Source organism: Melozone crissalis, unplaced genomic scaffold, assembly GCF_028551555.1.
Source record: "Melozone crissalis strain CALT ecotype California unplaced genomic scaffold, PUWL_Pcris_2 ptg000014l_1, whole genome shotgun sequence".
Lineage (NCBI taxonomy): Eukaryota > Metazoa > Chordata > Aves > Passeriformes > Passerellidae > Melozone > Melozone crissalis.
Window position 1 is genome coordinate 5,531,496 of NW_026535792.1, and position 25,702 is coordinate 5,557,197.

At 42.3% G+C, this 25,702-nt stretch overlaps 1 protein-coding gene across 2 annotated transcripts in view; it reads right to left on the reverse strand.

Moving 5' to 3' along the window:
• The window catches only part of MCTP2 (multiple C2 and transmembrane domain containing 2), a 100,337-nt gene that overhangs the window by 67,558 nt on the left and 7,077 nt on the right, over window positions 1-25,702 (reverse strand). The window contains exons 4-9 of one of the 2 annotated variants that reach the window (XM_054272550.1): window positions 24,911-25,019; window positions 13,641-13,783; window positions 12,750-12,826; window positions 11,506-11,617; window positions 9,567-9,602; window positions 978-1,142 (exon numbers count right to left, since the gene is read on the reverse strand). In XM_054272550.1, coding sequence (XP_054128525.1) covers window positions 978-1,142; window positions 9,567-9,602; window positions 11,506-11,617; window positions 12,750-12,826; window positions 13,641-13,783; window positions 24,911-25,019 — 642 coding nt within the window. Of the gene's footprint in view, window positions 1-977; window positions 1,143-9,566; window positions 9,603-11,505; window positions 11,618-12,749; window positions 12,827-13,640; window positions 13,784-24,910; window positions 25,020-25,702 lie in introns of those variants that run through there. The other variant, XM_054272551.1, reaches the window with a different exon arrangement.

Genomic DNA, 25,702 nt, shown 5'->3' on the forward strand with positions numbered 1-25,702 from the left:
AAGGAACCCAAAGCAGTATTTTTTCACCCTTCTGTGTTAAGCAAACAGCTCAGCCTTGCAGATTCACAACACATCTATGGACCATTAAAGAGACACATAAAAAGGGATTGTAACAGGAATAACATCTATCTATTTATCCTAAAGTAACTAAACCATTTGTTATTTTTCAAAACTACTTTTCTAAATAAAAAACATATCATGACCTTGGTTTGAGGTCTGATGTGAGGGACAGAGTGCAGGTTTCAGATGCGCCTACATCCAAATGTTATGTTCTGTGAACTTGCTCTGTACATTTTGTACAGGAGGAGGTTTGTTTTTTCCTCCTCTGCACTTCCAGTTCATGACATGCAGAGCTCTTGCTCTCTCAAAAGAGTATTATTTTAATTATAGCCTTTCTTCTTATTAGACTTTCCAGATGAAATGTCTATCTTTTGGAACCTCATTAATTTCTTAGACTCTTATACAACTGAAATGTAGACAGATAAACACAGCCTAGAAGAATAAAAATTAATATCAAAACCATGAAACATCTTATCTGTTTGGGGGGCAGGTTCTGCAATATGTAACATATTATTCAAGAAAAGTACTTTAAAAGAATAATAATTCCCCTGCACTGGAAACCATTTCAGGTCTACTTTTCCAGCACTGCAACCTCAACTTCTGTATTGGCAGAGAACAAAACACATATGTGATGCATGTAGCTTTATTTCATTCCATATTAATATCAAACATCCATCAACATGATGAGTGTGTTAAATGCACAAAACACTGATAACACACAATATTCCTAACTTGCTCTTTCTCTACTGGCATCAAAACAGAGCAAAATGTTAATGCTTCTGGTCTGTCTCCTGATTTTGAACTCACTTATCAAAGAGAGTATCAAGAACAGTTCCATCTGAGGTAGCAACACCAGTAAAAGAAACACCAAGCCCCTTATTGACTACAGACAACTTAAGGAAATCCTTAATACTTACCTTGCTCTTGTATCTTTGATCCCCCAGTTTGAGGAGAATAAAAATCTCTGCCAAGCCCCCTCTGGGCATGTTCTTGCCCTCCAAGAGGGTGATGGTGACCAGCCCGTTCCACAGCTGGTTCTTGCGCAGCGACTCCGAGAGCCGCAGGTTCCGCGTGAAACTCGACTGAAAAGCAAGGAAAACATGGAATGTTTCGAGACCCAAACACATTTTCATGCTCACATTAACTTGACTGAAAAGCAAGGCACAACATGGAATGTTTCAAGAGCCAAACACTTTTTCATGCTCATGTTAACTGTGCTAGGAAAGCACACCAGGAGTGAGAGGGACACCATGCTTCCCTAAGGGTAAGCAGGCAATGGAAGGCAGTAGGATGCTATGGATTTTCTGCCCAACTGTACTATGGTCCCTGTGAAGGGACAGGGCTCAATGTGACAGCAAAATCAGCAGGGTTTGCTTAGGAAGAGGTATTTGATGTTAGTTCACCAGAGAAGTCACCTTCAACTACCCTGGCTGAGCTCTGGCGAGAGCAGACCTCAAGCACTGAGAGCAGTCTGGTACCTTGGCTCAGGGAAACAACCTTGGGGAACAGAACAGGGGAGAAACTAAACTCTTAAAATCTCTCCAGCTAATCCATAAAAAGCAGGTCTGTCCTTTCTGGGGAGGCAGCCCAGGATCACAAAGCCCACAGCCAGGTGAAAGGCTGAGCAGCATCTTCTACCTCCTCCATCACTCAGCCGCCCGCCTTAGCTCTTTGCTAACTTTGCTCTTCCTGCTTCCAGAAACTGAGCCCACGAATCAAAAATACTGATGCCTGCTGAAAAAACACTGACACCACCAGGCTCTTTATCTGGAGTTATGGTTACCTGGTAGCCACATTTGTTACCTTCGCAGCTTCATCTTGTGCAGCACGGCTGCGCTAACAGTTTGCTAACTGGCAATATTTTATTGGACAGAGGATGATTAAATAGGCCTTTATTTGGGGGGAGTGAGCTGGAAACATTAAAACTCAAGGCTATACTCTTCTTCCTGCAGTAAAAATCCTGCCATATTTTATTCTCCTGAAGCAACTTTTAACTCGCCACACTTTGGAGCTTCAATCATGTCATGTACAGGTGGGAGCAAGACGGAGGAGAAGATTTCACAAGTCACTTTAAAACAGGACGTGTTAGCTTTAAAAGCAAGTAAGAAATGTTGTTGCTAAATAAAACGATTGCAAAAGCACCTGATGTCTGAAGATTACTTTTTATGGATCAATTACCCGGCAACAAAATTCTTAAATCATAGGTGGTGAACTCACAAATTTTTTACTTGCTTTTTACTGGTTAAAATACCAAATTCTGAATCCCACAAGCATATTAATATACTTCTATTTAAACACCCCGTTTGGCTTTCCTGGCGCAATGGGTAAAAATTCCTACCTTTAAAAAGAAAACGAGATTTTGATTCATAAATCCAGCTGCAATGTAATTTCTTTTCTCTTCTTTTTTTTTTTTTTTTAAAGTTCGTCTTTTGGGCCAAAAAGCTAAAGCATGACTGTTCCCATGGACATACTTCAAAGTCCCAGCAGATATACTCCTCCCTAAACACTGCAACTATTTCAAAATCCTTTTTATAAAAAAGGGAGTAATGTCCACAAGGGATCAAAGGGCATTCTACAGTCTGGCAATCGCCTTAGAAAAATGGCAGTGCTTCCATGAAATATGCCCTAAAATAATTTTGCAGCTTGGTATGTCCTAATTTCGAATTGGATGTTTATCTTGGAAAGGCTTCTATCTAACTTGTCCATAAAACAGCTCCACTTAGCTCTATGAGCCCTGTGAAAATGGAATCCAAAGCTGGCTATTAAGGGGGCCTGGAGATTGCTTCCATATGGCGTAACAGCATGGGAGTGGAGGGCTAAGGCCTACAGCAGGCGCTGCTTGGCTTGAGCTCCCCATCTATCCATGGACACTCATTGCATTACACCATAACATCTGGATTATTGCTTGTAATGTCCCTGGGAAATATCCACTTCCCATCAAAGCCTTTATCTATCTCGCTTGTACTTTGAACATTTTAGTATTTAACATAGTCATGTTTGATGTGATGTACTCGCTGCTTTAGGAGCAAGGATTTTCCCTCCCCCTCCCGCTCCTTCCTTGGAGGAGGAAGAGATATTTGATGTTAGTTCCCAAAAAAAAAAAAATATTAAAAAAATAAAAAACAGATGAAGTTTATTATCCATGTTACAATTTCTTTTAAAAACAAAGCATCCAGCTCTCTTCAAAGCTTCCAGGCTGAACACAAAAGACAGTTGTTATCACTCAGCTTTCAAATCAAACTTGGATTCTTTTCTTTTTTTCATCCAGGCCAGTATTTCAGGGAGTCACTCAGCGTTGGGGACCTTCCTACCCCAGCTCTACAGCACACATAACCCCACCCTTGTAGCTGCTGACTTGACAGTTCAAAGGACTATTGGGAGGTACCCAAACCAGCCTGGATCCCACACAGCCCCTGGAAAAATCAGCACCTGCACTCAATATTACTGAAACACATTGCAATGCACCAACCTTGACCTCCCAAAACAGGTGGCCCCAAGCAAAGAGCCTCATGCACCCCCTTCTCTGGCTGTGCATAGGGGTGTGCTGCTCTCAAGCTAGCAGGACCTGCATGAGATCCAGCATCACTTGAGAGCATCCCACTGCAGAGTGGAGCCAAGATGTTTGCAACTGGTTCAGGGCACGGTGCTGACCTGCAGCAGCTCCTCACAGGCTCCATGAATCCCCTCCAGCTTCCCCACCTCTCCCAGTCCAGCCCTGCCACTGGCACAGGGCTCTCTCCACACTGAGCATGGGAAGGCTGCTTGTCTCACACCCCTGCAAGACACAGCACATGAGGAATGCTTTGGATTTCCTGGACATGCCCAGGTCGCCCCCACAGAGTCTGCTCAGCAGGTCTGGCACGTTTCCTGTGCCTCGCAGCACCAAAGAGCCCCTCTGTGCTTGCTCTGTGGCCACCTCTCCAGCCTCCCCAGGTATTTGGCAGGCTGTTCCTCTGACCACCCTGATGGAAATCCCAGTGAAACAGGCAGTGTCTCAGATTCCACTCACAGTTTCTGGAAGGAAGCACGTCTGGGGAAAATCAGATGTGTGGTAGACCCACAGAGCCAGGCCTTCAATGAGTCAACTTTAGTGCTGCCTAGGGAAGTCTGCACGATGGAAAATGCCTCCCAGGTGACAAGAAAATGATATTGCCTTATTTATTTTAGACTTACCTCCTCTCTGATACCCCACACCTACTCATTTCAAACTGATTTACACAGAGCTAATTGATTCAACTTCACAGCCTCCCTCTGAGTTGGCAAAACTACTGCAGAGCAGAGCACAGAGGAGCACAGCCTTTAGTCCAACAGAGTCACTTGGGCAAAACAAGCACTGAAAAAAACACTCCAAACCCTCTTCCTTGCCTCCAGCCAGCCTCCTAACCTGCCTTCACAATGAGACCAGAAAAACCAAAGCCCTGGTCCAAACTGGCCAGGAAATGAGGACACAACTGCTTAATCAGTGACAATTTTGAAGTGTTTCATCTATTCAGCTCTCCCTTTTGCTGTTACCTGCCAGGCTACTGATGCCTCCACACTTGGGTACTGCAGCTCCTCCCCTGCTGAACCTGAGCCCTTTCCAGCTGGGCTCCCACACTGGGTGCCAGGTCCTTCAGGCCTCTCCTGCTGTATTTTCCTGTAAACTCTCTGCTCACACTCTGGCTACATCCCAGACCCAAGCAAAGGTGCCTTGCCGAGGTACAGAAAAGTTGGCTGAAGCTGAGATCAAGCTAAAGGGCTGGAAATTAAGAAGCACATGATTTATGGTGGAAGCTGGCACATGTCCCAGGCACAAGGCATTGGACAAGCTTGCTTATTCCTTCCCCTCATCATTTCTGAAATCAAGGTAGCCTTGAGACCACAATTTGAGGGTTGTCTCTAGATAAGCTAGAGCTCTGATTTTGGCTGGGCTCTGTGTGCAAATAAGCAGTAACACTATAAAGGTCACCTTTATGAGCAGTTCACTGCTGTAAAATGGATAAAAACTGGAACTAAAGACATCCCTCAAACAAGTCAGCCAGGAAAAAAAGAAACAGCAACAAAAAAAACCAGATAATAAACACTAAAATATCCAGAGATTCTTATTCCTTAGAACTAACTAGATGCTTTTTAAGTTAAGAACTCATGTCCACTGCAGATTTTGGGACTAACTCATCAGATAAGTAATCTCTGAAGCAAAAGTATGGCCTGGTCATAGAGCAGGATCCTGCCACAAAAGAACCAGAAGATGGTTCTTCTCCCAACTGCTTAGAAAGGGAGAAAAATTTGCCCAAAAAGCATCCCATAGCTCTGAACAGAAAAATTAAAAAATCAGTGTTCACATCACCACTCGCAAAATCTTGTTCCTGGTTTCAAAATGAATATAAAATTTTCTCCCATCAACTTTTAATTTTTTATAACTTTCTGGTTCTGGTTTAAAAAAGAATGAGCAGGTGGGCTATATTCTGCCTTTACAGAGTCAAATACAGGAGCTGAACAAGAATGACAGAGCTTTGGAGGGGAAAGAACCGGCTCATTGACCCAGCTTCACAAAATCCTTTAGGAGCTCCAGTCTCCCTGATAACTCCATTTGTCCATAATCTCCCTCCATAGGCACCCAGCAAATCCCCTCTGGTGCATCAGGGCTGCTTTCAAATCTGTCTCTTTTCCTGACACACACATACATGCCCCAAGTTCAAACTTGTTTTTGAAGCAATAAAGAGATGCAGAAAAATTGTACATTTAAATGACACGGCGAGGTGGCCAAGTGTGAAGTGAGCCCATCTCTCCCATCCTTCATTTAAAAGGATGAGACAGGACAACAGAAAGCCTGCTGCAATCCCTGTGAAGAGGTCAACGTCAAAACTGGGCCACGTAATTTGCCATTTGAGAAAACAACAACACACAAATAGGAGGACTCTTCGGACCTCTCCTCATTAGGCAGAGAAACCGTTTCTGCAGGAGGCAGTTTCCCCTTGGGAAAGAGGAGAGGGCAGTGGAAAGGCAAGTGAACCAACACGAGATTGGCACCACGACGTGCGACCCCGTGGCGAGCGAGTCCCCGCGCTCCGCGCTGCCCACGGGGAATTGGGGGAGAGAGCCAAACACAATGAGGCAGACAAAAATGAAACCTAACAGCCCACACAGGAACACACACACAAAAAAAAGATGGGAGACTGAGGGATTTTCCCCTGCGATGAGATGCTTGAGGAGCCCTCGGGTCCGGCCAGCCTTTCAGCCAATTTATTCAATCAGCTTAAGCTATCCAGGTGGCAATTCCGTCGCTTTTGTTTCAGGACTGAACTGCTGCAGGTCAATCCACCCCAAGCAGACCTGCTTATCTGCCTCCTGGATGTTCAACACTTAAGGGTTATTCAGCTGTACAAATGCGGGAAAGAGCGTGCAGGGCACTCAGGGTGAGACTCAAGCCACCCGGGACAAACAAGGGTAGTGAGCATCAGCCTGCTGGGCTCCAGCAGAGAGCTACCAACTCCCTCTGTGCCCCAGAAAGGAGAGCAGAATGGAGGGGAGAGCATGTCAGTACACAGATATGAGTGAATACATTAATGCTGCCTAACAGCATCCTCTTCCCTTTGCAATGCCACCCTCCACAAGGAAAAGAAGAAAGCCACACTCTTGAAAACAGCTCCCACGGAGGACAATGCTGTTCTCAGCTCCCATGAAAAATGAGGGATCTGAATGTGCTGCCCATGTCTGGGGAGTCTGCCCAAATATGCAATGATTCCCTTCCAGCAGCAGAGAAAAAGATATACTGTGTAATAATCAAGAGACACCTAAATCATGCAGTTCAACAGCTCTTGCTCCAAAATGATTTAAAAGACCATACTGAGTTGCTGGAATCCTTCCTGTATACTCCCTGTAATGACCATGAGGCTACTGGAGCTGGACTGGGGATCTTGTGCTGACATTGTTTTTGCGGCTGTCTGAAATGCAGCTTTTTCTCCATAAAGCAAGGGATCTCAGAGAACACACATGAAGAGAGCACAGTACCCACAACAGCCCACGTGAGCCCTGCTGCCAGTCTGACATGGAGCTGCAACAGGTACCAATACCATCAACATTTGGGGTAAATTTGGGAAGTCAGCAAGAATCCTGTGATTAATGTGAAAAGACTCATTTAGGACACTGATGTGCCAAATCTGCATTAAGACAACATAAAATGGTCAAATTAGAGGATAATCAGATTTCTTTCATGTAGGCAATACAGATTAAAAAACAGCTGTGAAAGTTATATTCATTTTGTCCATCCTTAAAATAAGTCATTTTCCCTGTATTTATAGAAGAGGAAAAGCTAAATATTACAATAGGGGTCAGCTGCAGTTCAGCACATTAAAAAAAAAAATCCCAGGAAAACTATTTCAAATAGAAAACTTTTATTTGCCTAAACCTGGAGAGAGGAAATTTAAATGTTGCTCAAATGGAAAGTATACTGCGTGTTCCTCCTGCAACACCCAACCAGAGTCAGCTCAGGAGCCAAAAACCAGACAAGCTTGTGTATCCATTACAGAGCTCTCTCCATTTCCCCTGCACTCCTTATTCCTGTATCTTTATCTCGTCCAGCAGCATTGTTTTCTACCCCATCATACTCTCTGGCTATTCTTCCATAACCTCTTGTGCCTTCCCTAGACACCTATATTCCCCATGCACACAATTTTTCTTCCCAGCCTTTATGTTCTGCCACAAACTGCTAGTACTGCTTCCACAGAGCAGAGTTTCCTAACTAAAGATGGTTATTGATGTACAGTACTAGTGTTTTAGTGCAGTAGCAGAATCAATAAACCAGGAAATACTGCTTTGTCAGATTTTTTTCCAGTGCATGCTGGGAAATATTTTTTACTGCCTTTGGATGGTCACAGAGGTTTTCTTTAGAGATCACACTGGAGCATGAACTGTGTCTTCCCTAGGAAGAGCTGAAGCTCTCCTACCCTCTAGTGACTGGAACAGAACAGAGCACAGGGTTGAAGCTTTTTTCCTTTCAAACAATACTTTCATGTCTCCTAAATCAGCACCATGCTTCAGCATCTCTTAATTTTATTTTGAAAGGTGGTAAGGCACGAGACAGAGTCTTGAGAGCTGAAAGGCTGACAGCTAAAGATCCAAAAACATGTATGTAAAAATATTATACAAAATGCAATGAGATATTGTGTAAAAGCAAAAAGGAAAACCAAACAAAAAATCCCTAAACAAATGGGGAAAAAAGGCACCCCAAAACTTCCAGCAATAGCAACCAACACAGAATTTTGGCTATTCTGAAGGAAAAGAATCTGAGTTCAAAAACCCCAGTCCATTTCCCAGGTTCCAAAGCCAACCAGCATCCAGAGACAGCTGTGTGAAAAAGACGAGGATCAAGCAACGCTGACCGAGCCAGGGCACAGTAATTTCCAGAGTTTTAGTTAAAAACTGAAGTGATAAGCTCTTCAGTTATTCCATCACTGTCTATCATGTGGCATTCAGGCATTCCTGGCAGCTCTCTGCTCCAAGCACTGCAAAATCCCTGCAATCAGAGCTCCAAAGGCTGTACTTTGCACTTCTTCTATTGACAAAAACATTCTTGCTGGCACAATACCTGAGATGGTTGGCTCCTCTACACAGCACACCACAGTTGTAATGAATAAAACAAGAGGAGGTTAATGATTCAATTTATTTAGGCACAAACTGATAGTTACAGAGGGAAAATATCAAGAGAGCACACTCATCTTAAGAGCCAAATTCTGCTTTTCAGAGACTGAGACTGTACAGCTCTCAAGCTGGGTACTGGGGCTTGCAGTGTCTGTATCATTGTTATTTACTCAATAGCAAATTAAAGCTTTACAGAACACATAAAAAGCCACAGTCTGCTTCCTGAACAAGTTAAAATCTAATGCAAAAAATGATACAGGAATATAAAAGTAATGGAAACCTGCAGGGATCCTACAGGAGACCAAGGGAAGCAAGCTACACAGACATGTGGCAACACACAAATCTTGGAAATCCTGTTACAATGGAGGTAATGAAAACTCCCTGCTCAGCCTCCATCCCAAGAACAAAAGGAATTTCAAAACCCACAGGGGCAACTAGAAGAAATACTGCCTCACAAAATTCCACCCCTGGTGAGAGGCAGCCCCAAAGACAGACGGGGATCCAGGAGAGCCTCGTTCAGCTCCTGCACCAACCACCATCGGTGTATTCTGAAACAACTCAAACCCTCCACAGCTTCTCTCTTTTTGGTTGAACCTACACCCTTTTCTTTTGTACAGGAAGATTTTCTCTCTTTCTACAGCTCTTTGTGAATGGGGTCTTATGTTCACTTGCCACTAGATACTACCACAGCACCTACAATTAGAAAACAACAGCAATTTCCCATCACAATGAATAGAAAAATCAAAAAAGCAAAGTTTACAACAGCCATCACATTGTGACAGGTTGCCTCTACACTTCTGAGTTTTCCTTTGTTTAGACTGTTTCAGAGGAGGGTGCAGATTTTGGGAGGGGACCTTCATTTTCTTTAATAAAAAAAAAAGTATTACCTTGGATGAAGTTCTTTTCTTTCGACTTGACCATCTCTGTTCATGAGTCCCCATTATTGTACCAAAGACATTCCAGGGAAAGGAAACAGGTAAGAAGTAAAATGGGGAAAGTGTTTAGTAAAATTATTCAAACAGAAGCTTGTCAAATGAGTTAGAAAAGCCTATTTCAAAATAGAGGGCTAAATCTACAACTACATCTCCATCTACCTTCCCTACCTTCCCTGCTTCATGGAACATAACAATCAACAAACTCAAAATACCTGCATTGCACCAAAAAAAAGAGGCAATAAAAAAAAAGTAATTGAGAATAAAAAGTAGAGGGACCCAGAGCCATTAGTAAGAAACATGGCTTATACTTTTGGTGCCATCTGGTTCTACAGTAAGCTAATTTAAAAAGGGGGAAAAAAATCATCTTTCTGTTAAGTGCTAATGTGGACAGAGCTATTTCACTGTTCTGACTCCTTTGGAAATGGCTGAGCAATCTGCATTTGAAATATGAGGGCTTAAAACATTGTCTTTTAAAAAAATTACAGTGTGCACCAGCTCTTCTATCATCTACACTCTGAATGTTAACTAAGCACCCAAGAGTACCAAAAGCTGCTATTTAAACCAATAAGCTTTGTTTCACTAGCTAGATCCACTTTAGCCCAGGTTTTAATAATGATCCTAGAATTCCTGAGGTTCTGACTTTTTTGCTAAAGTAACTTTACATTTTTGCTTCACCCCTTCCTGCAATTCAGTAACACATGCCAACATGCTGATTGTAGAAGTGAGAGGGGAATTCACATTCCAAATAAAACCCATCTCATATTATAGACATATAAATATACCATTATTTTAAATATTGTCATTAAGCTTTCAAATAATCATACAGTGAGGTAAAATTAACTGTCATTACTTTATTATTAATTAAGGCTTTACAATTCTCAAAAAGGCATCTATTTGAAAAATAAATAACGAACAGCAGATATTCCACATTAGCTTCTTCTCAGTTTGCTTTCAAGCCCCTTGAAACATTTATGTTTCTATAAATAATCCCATTCAGGCTCGAATTCCATACCTATAATTCACTAAAGTGCTGTAAACAGCAAGTTTCATATTCAATTTTACAGAAAACTTGTAGAAATATTTTCTCTTAATATGCATTACACATACTTAAAACTAGGTCTGGTTTTTAAGACAGCCCAAGTAACTGCCTGATCTTGGGTATTCTCCACCCTTTGCTGGCCAGGAGCAGGATTAATTCACCAATATTTGTGTGCTGTACTCACTGTATAAAACACTAGGAGAAAACTTTACAATTAGAAGCAAAAAAGCCACATGCAGGACCTGAAATTTAAAAAAACTATCAGCTTCAGTTATTATGTTCTCTGGGTTTCTAACATCACTGTTCTTCTCTGGGTTTCTAACATCACTAATCACCACATTTCTGCATCAGGAGCCAAGTTCAATTAACTCAGTGAAGAAACTGTCAGTGGGAAGATCAGGGTTTTATAAGCAACCATCTCCTCTCAGCCTAGTGCTCCTCCACATGACTGGGGCAGTTTAGGTCTTAACATCCAAGCTCAATTTTTAGATTTCACATGGATAAGTTTTTTCATTGTTGTTAAAAAAACAAAAAAAAAATGGAAATATAACAGCTTTTCTTCAGCCTGTCCATTGCAGTGCTGGGCACATACCCAGAGCACACAGACAGCATTGCCACAGTGCACATCACAGTGACAAGACAGAAGCACCAAGCTACAAATGTCTACACAACTTTAACCCAGCTAAATACAAGGCTTTTTTTTTTTTTAAGTTATGCTCTATCTCGATTTCAATATTGAGTCTCAGAGGATGAAAATAAAGGTGGCATTTCCCAGTAAATCAGATTATGCCAGCTCTTCTTTTCTCCCCCCTACAAATTCCAGCTATAAATTTGATTTCCTAAGCCACTTACATTTCTCTTGAAGTCTCCTTGCTTGACTGCTAGACTCAAGTTTAATACAATCACTCCCATGTCATCTTCTAAACTGTTGGGATCTTCCAGTTTTAAAACCTGTTCAGTAGTTCTACAAGGCAACAAAAAAAAAAAAAAAAAGAAAAACAAAGAAGTTGTGCATTTATTGACTCCAGTTAACTCGAGTTGATTATTAAAGGTCAGGCTGAGCTGTGCAAATTTCAGCTTCTTGTCTGAAATTCCCAATATTGAGTTTAAATGTTAAAATGGGAAATCTGGAGAGTTCTTTCTTGGTTCTGACAAAATACACCCCTCTTTTAATAATGCAGCACAGTGTTCCTATAGCACTGCTCACTACTCATAATTCTCCATATGCAGGTACACACTAAATTAAGTTACTACTACCTCCACTACACAGAAGAGTGACAGGGAAACTCATCCAAGTGAATCTTCTAATATTAATGATTTGTATTTGACTCCAGAGATATTTATTCTGCCTGCTTTAAATCCCCCTCCATGACTCTGTTCCCTTGCTGAAAACAGGAATGCTGGTATTTACCTGGTGGCACTATCTCATGGACAAATTAACATTTCTAGAAATTCAGATACAACAGCCACAGGAGTTACAACACCCCCCCCCCCCCCCCCACAGGGAGAACTCATTTTCCCTCCCAAAAAAAGTCATCACACAGCAAGGGAGTATAAAAGAAACAACTAAAACTTGAATTGCTGGCTTCCAGCTCCACACTGAGCCCAAGCAGCAGCAGACAAAAGGCACAGGGCTTGCCTCGGCACTAAATCAGGGCCAGATGCAGCTGCTGCAGGCAGGGATGGATGAGGGGGAGGCTGGAAAAGGGGCACTGGCAGCTGGGAAAAATCTCCTCAGCCCCAGAGAAAGGCACGCCGTGAGGCTGAGGACAGGTCCCAAATCTTCTCCCCCTCTTCCTTCTTCCACATCCACAAATTGTCCTGGTGTGGCTCTCCCTAAACAATGCTGCAACACAGAAATTCTTAGTCCCAGAAATGGACTCTGTCCAGATTGGATTTGAATCCGCTGCACAACACCGGATAAAAACATGCGCAGAAGATTTATCTCAAGGGATTTCTCTTGAAATCCCCGCTCTTCTATCAAAAATAAGTTTTCACAAATAGAAAAATTTCAAGCCAGAAAAAAAGCATTCTACCACTTCCCTCTGTTTCTCAATTAAGCTGCATTAATAACCTTTAATTAAATGAACTGTTACCTATTGAGTTCAAGTTCAGTGAGTGCCACAGATGCCGAACCCATGAAGTCTGAAGAGGTTAAATCACGATCGTACACCTGGTGGCAAAATAAGACAAATATTTCCAATTTTCACATCATAAGCCAGTTTTATCCCAGGCGATGAAAGAACAGATATTTTAAGCCCTTTCAGTTCAATTTTGTATTTGAAAGATCAAAGCTTAGATATAATTCAGGGATCACTTTCCATCTCCCCGCTTTAATTTGTATTTTTAGCTAAATATTTAACCAGCATTTCGAAAGTATCTTCTTAATATTGTGTAAACAGAGACATGTGCGCTGCTATGGATTGTGCCTGTTCCTTTATACTCCACACGACAGCATAATGAAACGCTGCACAAAAAATCAGGTACTTGTGCTTACAGATGTTTTAGCAATTAGTGCTCACAACTGGTAGCTTGTGGTTCTGGTAACTGTAACGTTACTCATAACCAGAAAAGGCTTTGCTACTTGTCACAGCTGCATCCCAGGTAATAATTCTGTGCAGCCCAGCCAAATTGCACTCCTAAAACGTGCTTCTGAAACTGCCCTTGGTTTCCCTGAGTTTGCACAAGCACGGGGGGAGAGAAAGAGGGAAAAAGAGAGAGCAGAATTCAGCTCCACGGCTTTAAACAGATCCAGTCAAGGAGTTTTATTTCAAACTTGGGTTTTTGCAGACGGAAAGCAAAACATGCAAGTAAAATCTGGGAAAGACATATGTGCATTTTAATTTGAAATTGCTGAAGCTCTTAAACTGGATTGTGTTTTATGCCATGCTGCTACAGGGAATAAAAATCAATATGTCTCTAAAGTTGAAAATAATTGCTTAAAAAAATATTGGGCAGTCTTTCAAAAATCTGAGACCGAAACTTACCTTGATCCAGAGGTTTTGATCGAGGGTCTGTATGGGCAGCACAACAGTTTCATCCCAAACTGGGTTGAGGTTCTTGTAGACTACCTTACTTTTGTAAAGAGTTTTGCCATTCAGTTTAAACTTCACGTACGGGTCACTTGTACCTGTGATAATTAATTAAAAAATAGATTAGCATCAGCACTGTATGCAACTCCACAACCTTAAATTATACTTTCATAAAATAATTTTAAGCAGGTAATTGTAATTACAGATACAAGTGTTTCCTTAATTACCTATATAAAAATTGTTTATTCTTACAGGAAACTTTCAGACAGAAGCAGAAAGCTGCCTGAAAGCAGGCAACAAAAAAATCTTCTTTGTTTGCTTGATCTCTGTTGTTTTATTCTTAAGAATACTAATTGTTGTTTAACAACTCTGTTAAAATTTTAATTTGGTAAAAGAGCAAACAGAAGCAGCACTGAAGCACTATTTACAGGCCAACTAATGACACAGTGGAAGAGAGAAAATGTGATCCTGTGACTAGGAATATATTCAAAGGACCCAAACTCCAAAGCATCGTAACTGGAATAGGAGCTCCAAGGAAACCAGTAACAATAGCTAAAATACCCGTCAGGATTTCATCACTGGTGTCACTTTGCCAATTTACTTAAAACCCAATTTGAGGTTTCAGTGAAAAAAAATAGCAACATTATTCATCAGCTCATGATAAAAAGCACACAGAGAACAGACTCTGCAAAAACAAGCACTGTCCAGGTAACACGTTTTTTAATCCAAGTGGCACAATTTGCCAGGGCAATAATGTCCCCTGTTTTTATGGAGCAGATGTCCATGGACAGAGCGTGAGGCTTGTGCCACTCGGCAGCAACAGACAGACTTGCATCTGTCAAAGGAAAACAGAAGAGGGAATCAACTTTTTATTATTGTTATTAAACTGGTGGCATCTGCACCAACACCAACCACCGTGCAGGACACTGGGTAAGAGGGGGAACAAGGCTCAGGGAGGATTTAACTAGAGGATGGTTGATTTAGTTATTCGTATAGACTTTGCAAAAAAAAATCTTCACAGGCTGCAAATAAAGGGGGAAAATCAAACTGAGATGTAGCAGCATCTACAATTAACTGAGCCTAGGTGCCATTCATCTGTCATATCCAGTATTTTATGTACTGTACATGATATTTGGAATTAAACTTCTCTCCTAATAGTTCAATTTCATTAGAAGCGTAACAGCTAAGGTGGTGGTCCTGGCTGGCCTCAGCCTGCAGCAAGGGCTGCTGGAGGAAAAGACTGATTTCTACAGCAGACTTCAGAGTCAGAAATAAACTGAACCTGTCCTCCCTGGTTCCCACTGGCCCGACAAACACATGGCAGTGAGGATAACCCAGCCTAAGAGTAATAGTCAGTCTTGCCAATGATTTGGTCCACCTGTGAGGATGTGAAAAATCCATATTTAAATATCCAAAGCTCTCATCAGTGTTATGTGAAGGCAGACTTAAGCACAAGAAAAAACAGTTATGTGTAAGCATCTATTTGGAATTACGCAGCGCTGTAAAGAACTGTGCTCCTGGGAGACAGACATATTTCTAAGAATTATAGAAAGTTTTTATTCTGCTTTAATTTCAAAAGGGAAGGGTTGTACAACCTGGTCCATTCTGTGCATAAAGTGTGTTTCACTCCCAGAAGGAAAATATCAGTTGCCTTTCAAATACTGTCTGCAGCTGATCCTTTTTCTGAATAATAATTGTTGAAAAAAAAATCACTTTTTCTTTTTGGTTAAAAAAAAAGCTGCAGACCTCTTAAATAGAATTTTCTTTTTCTTCTCCTTTAAGAGAGACTAATAATAAGGGCCTGATGAAAAGCCAGGAAAGTCAGAGGGCAGCTTCTTATTGTTCCCAGTGGGTTAGGACTAGACCTTTCCCTAAAAATTTCTCAGAACTATGAATATACTCTTAAAGCATGCAGCTTAAAACCAGCACAATGTCCAGGAGTGGGAACACACAAATAGATCACAACCCCACAGTGTGGGGGGGCAGCAGACCTCAGAAGATGCAGAATTAAGAAATAACAGCACTGAGCTCTTTGGTGTCACTTCAAAAAGATTTTAAAAGACCAAAAAAAAAAGAAGGCAAAAAATCCCCTGACTTTTATTTACAGGGTAAGCTGGACAAAGCTGCATAATTAAAAGTAAGAATAATAATAATGTCCACAACCTATTCTGTGCATGAAATAGCAACTGGCCAAGACAAGGAAAGCAAGTGATGAAATGAAAGCACGAAGAGACGATGGAGGCAGGTGGTTTATGGCCATAACTCATCTGCTTTTGGCACAGAAAACCCATGAAAAAGGACAAAACCTGAAAAGAGAGAGAAAAATAGGAGATACATAATAAAAGCAAACAGACAGCAAGTTCAATACCAACAAGCAGAAAACTCCAAGCCCTTTCTCTGAGGATGGGAAGCAAGAAGACTATAGCTAAGTAAGCCTCCCAATTGCATTATTGCTCTGAAAAGCTTTCCAGGTTGTTATACAGCAAAGGAAAATAAAAGGTGGGGGGGGGGAAGAGAAGGGCTGCCCAGCACTGCTCATGCAAGCCAGGCTTTAGCAATCATTCTCATGTATTTATTTTCAATAAACTCTTCCTTTATATTTACACATATTTATATATATAGAAACATACCTATAAAAAAGCAATTTAGGTAAAATGAATATATATATAAAATGAATATATGTAAAAGGAAAATATATTTTGTTTACATAAAAATATACATTGTACATTAAAAAAAAAAAAAAAGTGAGGGAGGGGGAAGCTATAATAAAAAGAGGCCTTTAATTAAATAAGATTGCCACTCTGGGATCAGGCCTTCATGCTTGTCAGCTTACTCTCAAAATAAACATCTCAAAGCGGGGCCTCAGTGGTGTCACTTACTCCAGCAAGGCAGCCTGGGTAATCCCTCGCTATCTTGACAGCTCCATAATGTTCCAGCGGCTTCACGGGTGAACGGCGGCACCCGCGCCGCGGAAAATATTAATGCGGAGAATTAACGGCCAGAGAGAGGGGGACGGCGGCTTACAAAAGCCAAACAAGGCAAAGGTGTCAAGTTAGCACCGGTGTTAATTGTGAGGGAAAATAATTGTGGTGGGGAGTCCTGTGGTGCTCGCCTGTCGGGCTGTCACGGGGGTGACATCTCAACTAGGCAGGGAACGATGGGGTGGTGCAGCTGCCGCGGCCTGCAATCGGCCACCAGCAACTGGATTGTCACCTGGGTGGTGGGACACAGAGCACCTGGGGGTTGCTGGTGGTCACTGGGGTGAGGCTGGTGGAGAAATGTCAGGATGGACATGGCAGCACGGGACCAACCAGTGGCAGGCTCTGGGGGCCAAGCAGCACGGGAGTACGGCTGCCGTGTCCTACAAACAGCAGGATGGCATCTCTGCGCCACTCAGCAGCTGGATTGTCACCTAGGTGGGGGGACACAGAGGACCTGGGAGGCGGTGGTGGTCACTGGGGTGAAGCTGGTGGAGAAATGTCAGGATGGACATTTGGATGGGCACCATGGCCCACAGGGCCTGCCCCAGGTCGGTCCCAAGCGCGGCTGCCACGTTCTACAAACAGTAGGATGGCAGCTCCATGCTACCCAGCAGCTGGATTGTCACCTGGGTGGAGGGATAGAGAGAACCTGAGAAGTGGTGGTGGTCACTGGAGTGGAACTGGGTGGCTGGTAGAGAAATGTCAGGATGGATGTGGCAGCAAGGGCCTACCCCCGGTCGGTCCCAAGCGGCACCAGAGCGCAGCTGCCACGTCCTATAAATGGCAGGATGGCAGCTCTGTGCCACCCAGCAGCTGGATTGTCACCTGGGTGAGGGGACACAGAGCACCTGGGGGTTGGTGGTGGTCACTAGGGTGAAGCTGGTGGAGAAAAGTCAGGATAGATGTGGCACCATGGCCCCCAAGGCCTGCCCCAGGCTGGTCCCAAGATGCTGACATAGCCTCTCTGCTCAGTGTCTGGTTCTGGTTTCCTTTAAGACACCCCAGATTGCATCCCGGTGACCAAAATAGTTGACAGGGAATGAGAAATAAGCCAGGTGGACAAGCCTCTCCTGATGGGAGGAACTGCACAGACTGCAAATTACTGACTGCATTTTAATTCAGGGCTTGAAGCCTTCTGGATTTAAGATCAGAAAGACGTCTGGGTCTATTAAAAGCTATTTATAAGAGACAATCTACACTCTAGGCAGAAAAACATAACTTTTTTTGAAAAGAGCCTAGTGATGTTAGAGATGAACCAGTCTAAAAAAAGGGTTTTTTGTTTATAATCTTCTTTTTACTGTGACAGAAATGGATAATTTACTGAAAAAGCCAGACCAATTAAAAAAAAATGCTTTTTAGCATCCATTTCCTAGTGAAGGCAACTGAATCAACAACTTTTAAGCACATGCATGCAGGCTCTTCTGAAAGCAAGGTCTCACTCACATTAGCTGTAGCAGGATCAACAGGGGAATGGATTATTGCTAAAGCCAGTTGAGAATTTTGCCCCCAAAAATATCACTCTGGTAGGAAAAGCAAGGTGCTCTGAGGTTAATTTGTATATTGTGCAGCAAAACAAGTAGATGCTCACATTATAAAATATATGAACAAAATACATATAAAAATCCAAGATAATCTACTTCTCAGCCTAAAGCAAACAAAATAAAGGGTAAAAAGGAAAGCTGACCTCTTAAAAAAAAATCATTCCATCATCTAGGCCTCTTCCCAGCATGAGAGAAAAAAGCATTCATCTTGACAGTGATGCTCCCTGGAATTCCTCTGCATAATACCAATTTCATTTATATTTTCTTCCACTAGCACTAAAAAGCAATGAGTGCACGCAGACCAGACATCACCTAAAACCTGAGAAATTTTCAGTGAGCAAAAAGTTGTTGGGACAGAGCAGCAGGAGAGGGTTTAGTAGCCCAAGAAACTAAACTGTTAAAGATGTTTTTAAATGGATACTGCTGCCCTCTAGCAGCTACCGAGAGGTGGATCACATCCACTGCTTCAGAACGAGGGAAAAAAATAACCCAACAAACCCAGAAGACCCAATATAATTTCAAGCCACACACTGTTTTATGGGAGCAAACTTACTGGAAATGTAGCATATGAAACAAGTCTCGTTCCATAAATAAATAAATAAAAATGACCACCAAATTGCCTTAAAATCTTGAAAAAATCAAAGAGCAGTGTGAAATATAACCTAGACCATCTTAAGTTTTGGTTAAAAAACTAAATTTTAATCTGAAGAAGGAAATTAAGGATTTATTTTATAGGCATGTAAAGAATAAATATCTGAAAATCTTCCTAGAAATAGAATTACTGGAGTTATTTACGACAAGGAGTAAAATACATTCTAAAATAGAACACACATTTTTCTTTTTAAGTGGAAAACCACTACATCCTTGCAGAGAAACAGCCAAGATCAAGGCTTAAAGGGGAAATCAGAAAAAAAAAAAAAAAGTATCCTGCTGGCAGGAAATTCAGGTGATTTTGGAAAGTTTTGTCCCCAGCTAGTTTTACGTGGCCAAATGGAAATGAAACATTGCTTGGAAACAAGCAGTCCCAATAGGTTCCCCAAGGGAAAATAAAACCAACCAGAAAAAGAAAAATACACACAAACCTAAAAAAAAAAAACAACACAAAAAAACCCAATAAACCAAAAAGACCAGAGAAGTGTGAAAAAAGTCTGCAAACAGTTTAAGGGAAGGTGAAGGAGGGGGAAATTTGCCTGAACTTAATAGAATGAAAGATGCAGACATAGCACTTTCTATTCAAGAAACTTCAGAAACACAAAAAAAAAAAAAAAAAAAAAAGTAAAGGAACTGAGAAAAACCTACCAAAATGCCATGTGACAAACATTAGGGACATGCACAGAATTGTCTTTGGTAAGAATTAGTCCAACTGAACACTGCTTTAGGCACTGGCAGAGGCTCCAAGAGCTCCCTGGAGCTTTCTCTTCTGCTAAATAACCCAAACTCAGCATTTGTTTCTTGTATTCTGAATCTTCACCCAAATAAAAATCTTCTTACAAGGTCCCAGAAAGATGCAGGGTTAGCAGGCAGGTGCCCCCCAAGACTCAGCTCTAACAACTGATGGAACTAGAACAGTTTAAGAAATCTATTTTTTAAACTATAATTCTGACACAAGAAGAGTCACAGGGTGTTCTCTGGGCCCAAATATTCTCTTCCTATCCTGTAATTCCAACATTTTCTAATTTTACATTACAAGGATGGAAAGACATAGAAATTGCTTTTGTTTGAACTCCTTCTGTTTTTCTGAGGTTTCTATCTCAGTGCACACCTTTCCCACACCAGTGCAGGCAGGATGCTCACAGGGATCACTGTGCCCAAAGGCAAAGTTTCAGGCACTTTGCACTTCCAGAAACTGGGCTTGGCACAGTCAGACACTCCCAGCACAAGCCCTCGTTCACATACAAAAAAAAAATCAAAAAAACATCCAGAGAAAACATCCAAACGAGTGCTCAGCACCATCCAAACTCTCAGCATTTGTAAATTAGCCATGATTACGCCTTTCAAAACGAAGTGTGAGAAGTTGCCTAATACATGGCAATAATTAATAAATCTGAAGGCCTAATGATCTAATTGCAGATACCCTGAAAACAGAGAAAGTCTAAATTAATCAGCATGTTTGCAGAGAGCAATTCAGCCTAATTGCTCTGAGCATTTGCTTTCCAAACAATTACTTGCTCTAAGCTGACAAATACCCAGCAGAGCACACACACATCCCTTCCTCTGGCACTCTGGTATCAGCACAGACCCAGGCAGTGAAACACAGAATGATAAAACACCCTGAGTTTGGCAAAACCCACTGGGATCACCAAGGTCTAACTCCTGGATAGCCCAGAGCTATGAGTGGTGGGTTCCTGCAGGCTCACTGCTGCTGGAAGTTAAAAGTGTATGTTATTCTACAAGTTTCTTTCCTTTTATTTTGTTCTTGGGAGGCTGATCTCTGGCACAGCTCACAGGGAGCCCCCCAGGACCCTGTGGCAGTGGGGGCTGCGAGATGTGAGAGCAGAAGATGATGTGCTGAGGACAAGGAAAGCGGGATGCACCCTTGGAGGTGTTGCATCTTCTCCCCTTGCTCCCTTCACATTGCCTCCATCATGAGAGCAAAACCAAAGTGCAGCAACAGGAAACCAATGAAACCTGAAAGGAAGAAACAGAGACGGGGCACAAAGGTCCCGTAAAAAAGATCTACAAAACACAAAACCAGGTAGAAAAGAGACACACACAAAGTTCAAGCTGGAACATGTGGTTACAGGGGAAAGAAAAAGAACAAAGACACCAAGTACAGCCACATCAGAGAACTGTGTTGCTTGTAACTACACTGCTTAACAGATGAAAAATGAACTTTAAGAGCACAGGATTTGGAAATGGGAGGGGCTTCTCACCCTCACAGACACTCAAAGCCCAGTTTCTGTTTATTCTTACAGCAGCAGAGCTGGGTTTGCCACCTGAAGGAAGGCAGCCCTTCCTTGCAGCTGTGGCATCCCTTTGTTCACTGCTCTGGAAGGGTGACTCCACCAGGAGCAACATGCACGGCCAGAGCATCCCAGTGCCAAAGGGGAGCAGGACCCTGGAGATTTCTTCAGGTTGACTCAAACAACCACAAGGCATCACCCTGCCCTGTGAAGGTGAACCAGCAGGTGGAAATGGGCTCCAGCCTCTCCCAGCTCAAAGCATGAAGTTGGGCTCCACAAAACAAGGGTCAACAAGGCCCTAAAACCACTAAGGGTGAGACAAGATGCCAACACTTAGAGCACCAGTGATACTTTTAATGTCAAATGAGATACAGTATAATCATCTCTCTGTTCTGCCAAGTTGCTGCAGTGCTCCACAGATTTTTCATCAAAAAAGTACATTTCTGCTTTCTTACTACTTGCAGTATTGAAACTACACAAATGCAAACTCCTTGCCATCACTGAAACACATCTAGTAATAATAATGCCATAGAAAATACATTAAAAAAATCAACCTTCTGGTGCTGTGTATGTACACACACACATAACCTTCAATGTTTGGCTCAGACCCTACAAGAAATATAAATGTAGGAACCATGGACTGCCTAACATGGGCCCCAAAGGTGCACAGAGGTAACATGCCAAATTTACCATCTGCTTAGGCAGTTTCTGCTCTGTGACTGGGTGAGACTGTAAGCAAGTAAATCAGACTCCAAGCAAGCTGAGGACCAACAGGTAACACGTCTCTCATCCTGCATCCCTAGACAAGACACTGATTTAAACCCAAAAAAGAGGGTTTTGGAGCTTCTCTACTTTCCACCAGAACTAAGATCCTGCTCTAGCAGCACTTGGATTCCTTGGCTGGGGCACATATGTTGGGTGTTGCTGTATAGAGGCTTTTTCTTTCACTTACCCTTCAAAAAATAGATAAAAGAGGAGAAGAAAGCACTGAAACTGATTTATTTTTCTTTTCTACATTGTTGTGCAATTTAGAGGAAGCACATGCATCTCTGAACCAGTGTACTGGGCTGATGCAGCCCCTCAATAGAGAGCAGTTCAAGGAGAGGAGTTGCAGAAAGTCAGGGACTAGAGAGACACAAGAGACAGATGAAAAGCAATGCAAGAAGTAAAAAGTGAAGGAAAAAATATGAAAGAGCAGATGTTAACAGTATTAATATTATGAAGAGGGAAAAAAATGTAATGAAAATCTAGTAAAGTGAAGGAGGAATTTATATCACACCAAAGAGAACTTATCCTGGAAAGAGTAGTGAGGCAACGAGTCAGGAAAAAATACTGGGAAGGCTGGAAAAAAGTGAAGTCTGCAGTTTTAAGTGGAACTCCTGCTCACCTTTGCTTGGCCAAGCATAATTATTCCCAATTAATAACTTAAGCATATAATGAGTAAATTCAGGGAATTTGTGAATTTGATGAGTAGCGCCAGGATGGTTTTTAGCAATAGCTAAAATGTCAGAAATATCCAATGTCAGAGATATATCTCCTTGGTCACACAGCTTAGATTTATTTTTACATTTACACACAGATAAATACTTACACTGGGACAAAACAGAGGCAGAAACAGACTGAACACGAGTGCAAGAGACTTTACTCAGCTGCCAGGAGAGGGCATCACCCACCCACGCTGCAGCCTCTAAGCCTGAGCTATTTAAACTGTTGTAAAATAAAATTATGGGGGAAAGTGCAAACATGAGAAGAAGGCAGGACACCAATCTTAAATACCATTTCCTTTATCTTTATGTAGATAAAGAAACTCCCTCAAAAAATATAAACTGATTGGTTTGACAACTGCTTTGAGATTTTTTTTCCAGATAAATCGCTGATTGCATACTAAATGAAAATTAAAATTTAGGAAAATGACAAGACTTATTTTAAACCTTCTTTAGACTAAAGATGCTGGGGCATAAACTCTCCACTCAGTCTGTGTGAATATTTTGCTAAAGTCAAATTATTCAGGGCACACTGATACAGCCCAGCAGAGCAGCTCTAACCAGCAGCAGGGTGGGGAGAGAGGAGGGAAGTCTCACACTCCCAGCCCACAAGTTATCTCTGGGGCTTTCTCACACTGAAGAGATGAGCAGAGCTGACAACCTCCCACTTTCAAAGGCACGCTGAGAAAGCCCAGTGGCTGCAGGTCAAGCTCCAGCATCACACAAAGATGTCACATAACCAGAGTGACAGCAGAGGCCTGCAATGATGGGCATCCACTGTGGGCTTTTTATTTTTTTAAGGAGCCACCACTGCAGCATGGTGGTGACTGATGAATTATCATTAGGGCTCTGTTCCCTCCCCTCCTGCTGCCCGTGCAATAAAAAGCAGCAGTTTTACTAAAGGAAGCATCCCCTCACTCAGTTTACTAAATGAGAGGTCATTTGCCACAAAGCAACAGAGACTCATCAAAAGGAATTTTTTCCCCCCCTTATGTTGTTTCCCTGTGCTGTCCAATGCTTTACTAAGACAAGCATTTGCTTTCTTACACAACAAAACACAGCCTAGAGCAAAGTATGCTCTGTCTTCTCTAGAAATACTACTTTGCTAGAATTGCTCATTTCCAGCATCTTTTTCCTAGGAGCAGTTGGATGTGTCCTGGCTTGTGCAGCTTGCCAGTAAAATCTAAAGAACTGATACACTGTTAGGAAATTCAAGCTTTTGTATAACCATAAAGGTCTTAATCTAAGTACTGGTTCACTTCTTCCAAAAACTGGTAGGAAAAGCAAGCATACACTCAACCAAAAGTTACTGTTTTGGGAAGCCATGAAAAACCAGTATGGAAAAAGTTAACTGAGGTATCAGACAAGAGAAATCCCAATGAGCACCTCATGTGAAATCAGACAGGTCCCTCCAGGTGCAAACCTTCAACCTTCACAGGCCTTCAGGCTGTGCAAGTTTATTTTGTTTAAAACCAAATTAATAAAGCCCATGGCTTCACCTCAAAAGAACCTGCTCAGACATTTTGCAAGACAAAACTACCAGAATTGTTTCCACATGCAGGAAAAAAAAAAATGAAATCAAGCCTGGATGCATGGAAGAGCTCTCTGACAGGTTCAGATGGAAGGTCCTGCCACAGCTGCTGCCTCAGGGTCCTACGGGCTGCACAGAGCCTCTGGCAGGGCAGCTCTCCCTCCACAGCAAGAGACTGGCTGCTCACAAGCATTTCTACTCCCTCTTTCAAAATCCTGAATAAAAGCCAGGTTAAGGGAAGGCATTTTCACACATTTTTTCCAGGAATTCCCCAAATATTTCACAATTTATTTGATACATCATCTGGGCATGGGGTATTGGTTTTTAGGATGCTGTCATTGCTCAGTCACATCCCAGGTTAGAGAGGATTGTTGGCTTACAGACCTGCTCCTGTGGCATCCCCCTTTTATCAACATCTTTGCAGATAACCCCAAAAGTACTCCTAAGAGCAGCTCTACCATTTAATGAACCTCCAATTATTCTTTGGAGGTTTTTTTAAGCTCAAATAGAATTCCTTGCAGCCCCTGAATGGGTCCAGGTGCTAAGGGCAGCCAAGAAGGAGCTTTGCAGCTGCACAGGCAGAGGGCAGCTCCCTCCCCTGAGTATCCAGGGAAGATAAACCCAACCTCTGAGTGCTCTGACCTGCAGGAGAGACACAGAGGCCACAGCTCCTTGCACTGCTGATAAGCAACCAGATTGCTGCCAAACAGATCAGTGATAAAGGAGCGAACAAAGTGATAAAGTGTGAGAATTCTGCAGGAAGCCAGAGGGAAGGTGGGGCTCACCACAACGATCCCTGATAACCAGGTTCCTGCCTTCCTTCAGGTGGATGGTCAGCAGGTAGGCAAAGGGGCTGGGCAGCTCACTCAGGCAGTCGTTGGCTTCCTCAAGAGCCTAAGGAGAACAAAGGAATCAGTCGCACACCTCTGGAAGCAGATCATAAACCAGGCAGGTGTGCTCCCAGTGCTGCTGCACAGATAAAGTTCTGCCCTGTCCTTAGGGCAATCTTTGACAGAAAGAAAAAGCAAAAGAAAAAAAGAAAAAAAAGAGGGAAAAGAAAAAAAAATATTTCTTTCCCAGGCTTTCCTTCGGTATGCAAGTAGCTAAGTATCAGCATCAAGTATGTCCAACAAAGCACCTGAAAATGAGTGGTGATATAAAAATCACAAATGCATGCACAGGTTTTCCAAATCCTTTCAGCACATTTTTTTCTGAGCTGTTTCTTGTGCATTCAGAGCATTTCTCAAGTTGGAAGAGACCCTGAAAGTCCTTTGTATCCACCTGATAACCTCAGGAGGAAGAACAGATCTCACAGATCTGCTGAGAGGAGAGCACAGCACTTCTTTGTGCAGCTCCAAAACAGAGAAGGGCAGTGGCAGGCAGTGCTGGTTGTGAGCTTTAGCGCAAGCAAACTCGAGAGGATTTCTGCTCCTCAGAGGTGCTGCCATAGCTCAGCATCATCCTCCTGCTGGAACACTCAGTGAAAACAGCTCTGGACAGCACTTGAGAGGTTATCAGAGGGCAAAGGTAGAGAAGTTCATCCACAAAGCAAACATGTTTTACATGAGAATAACATG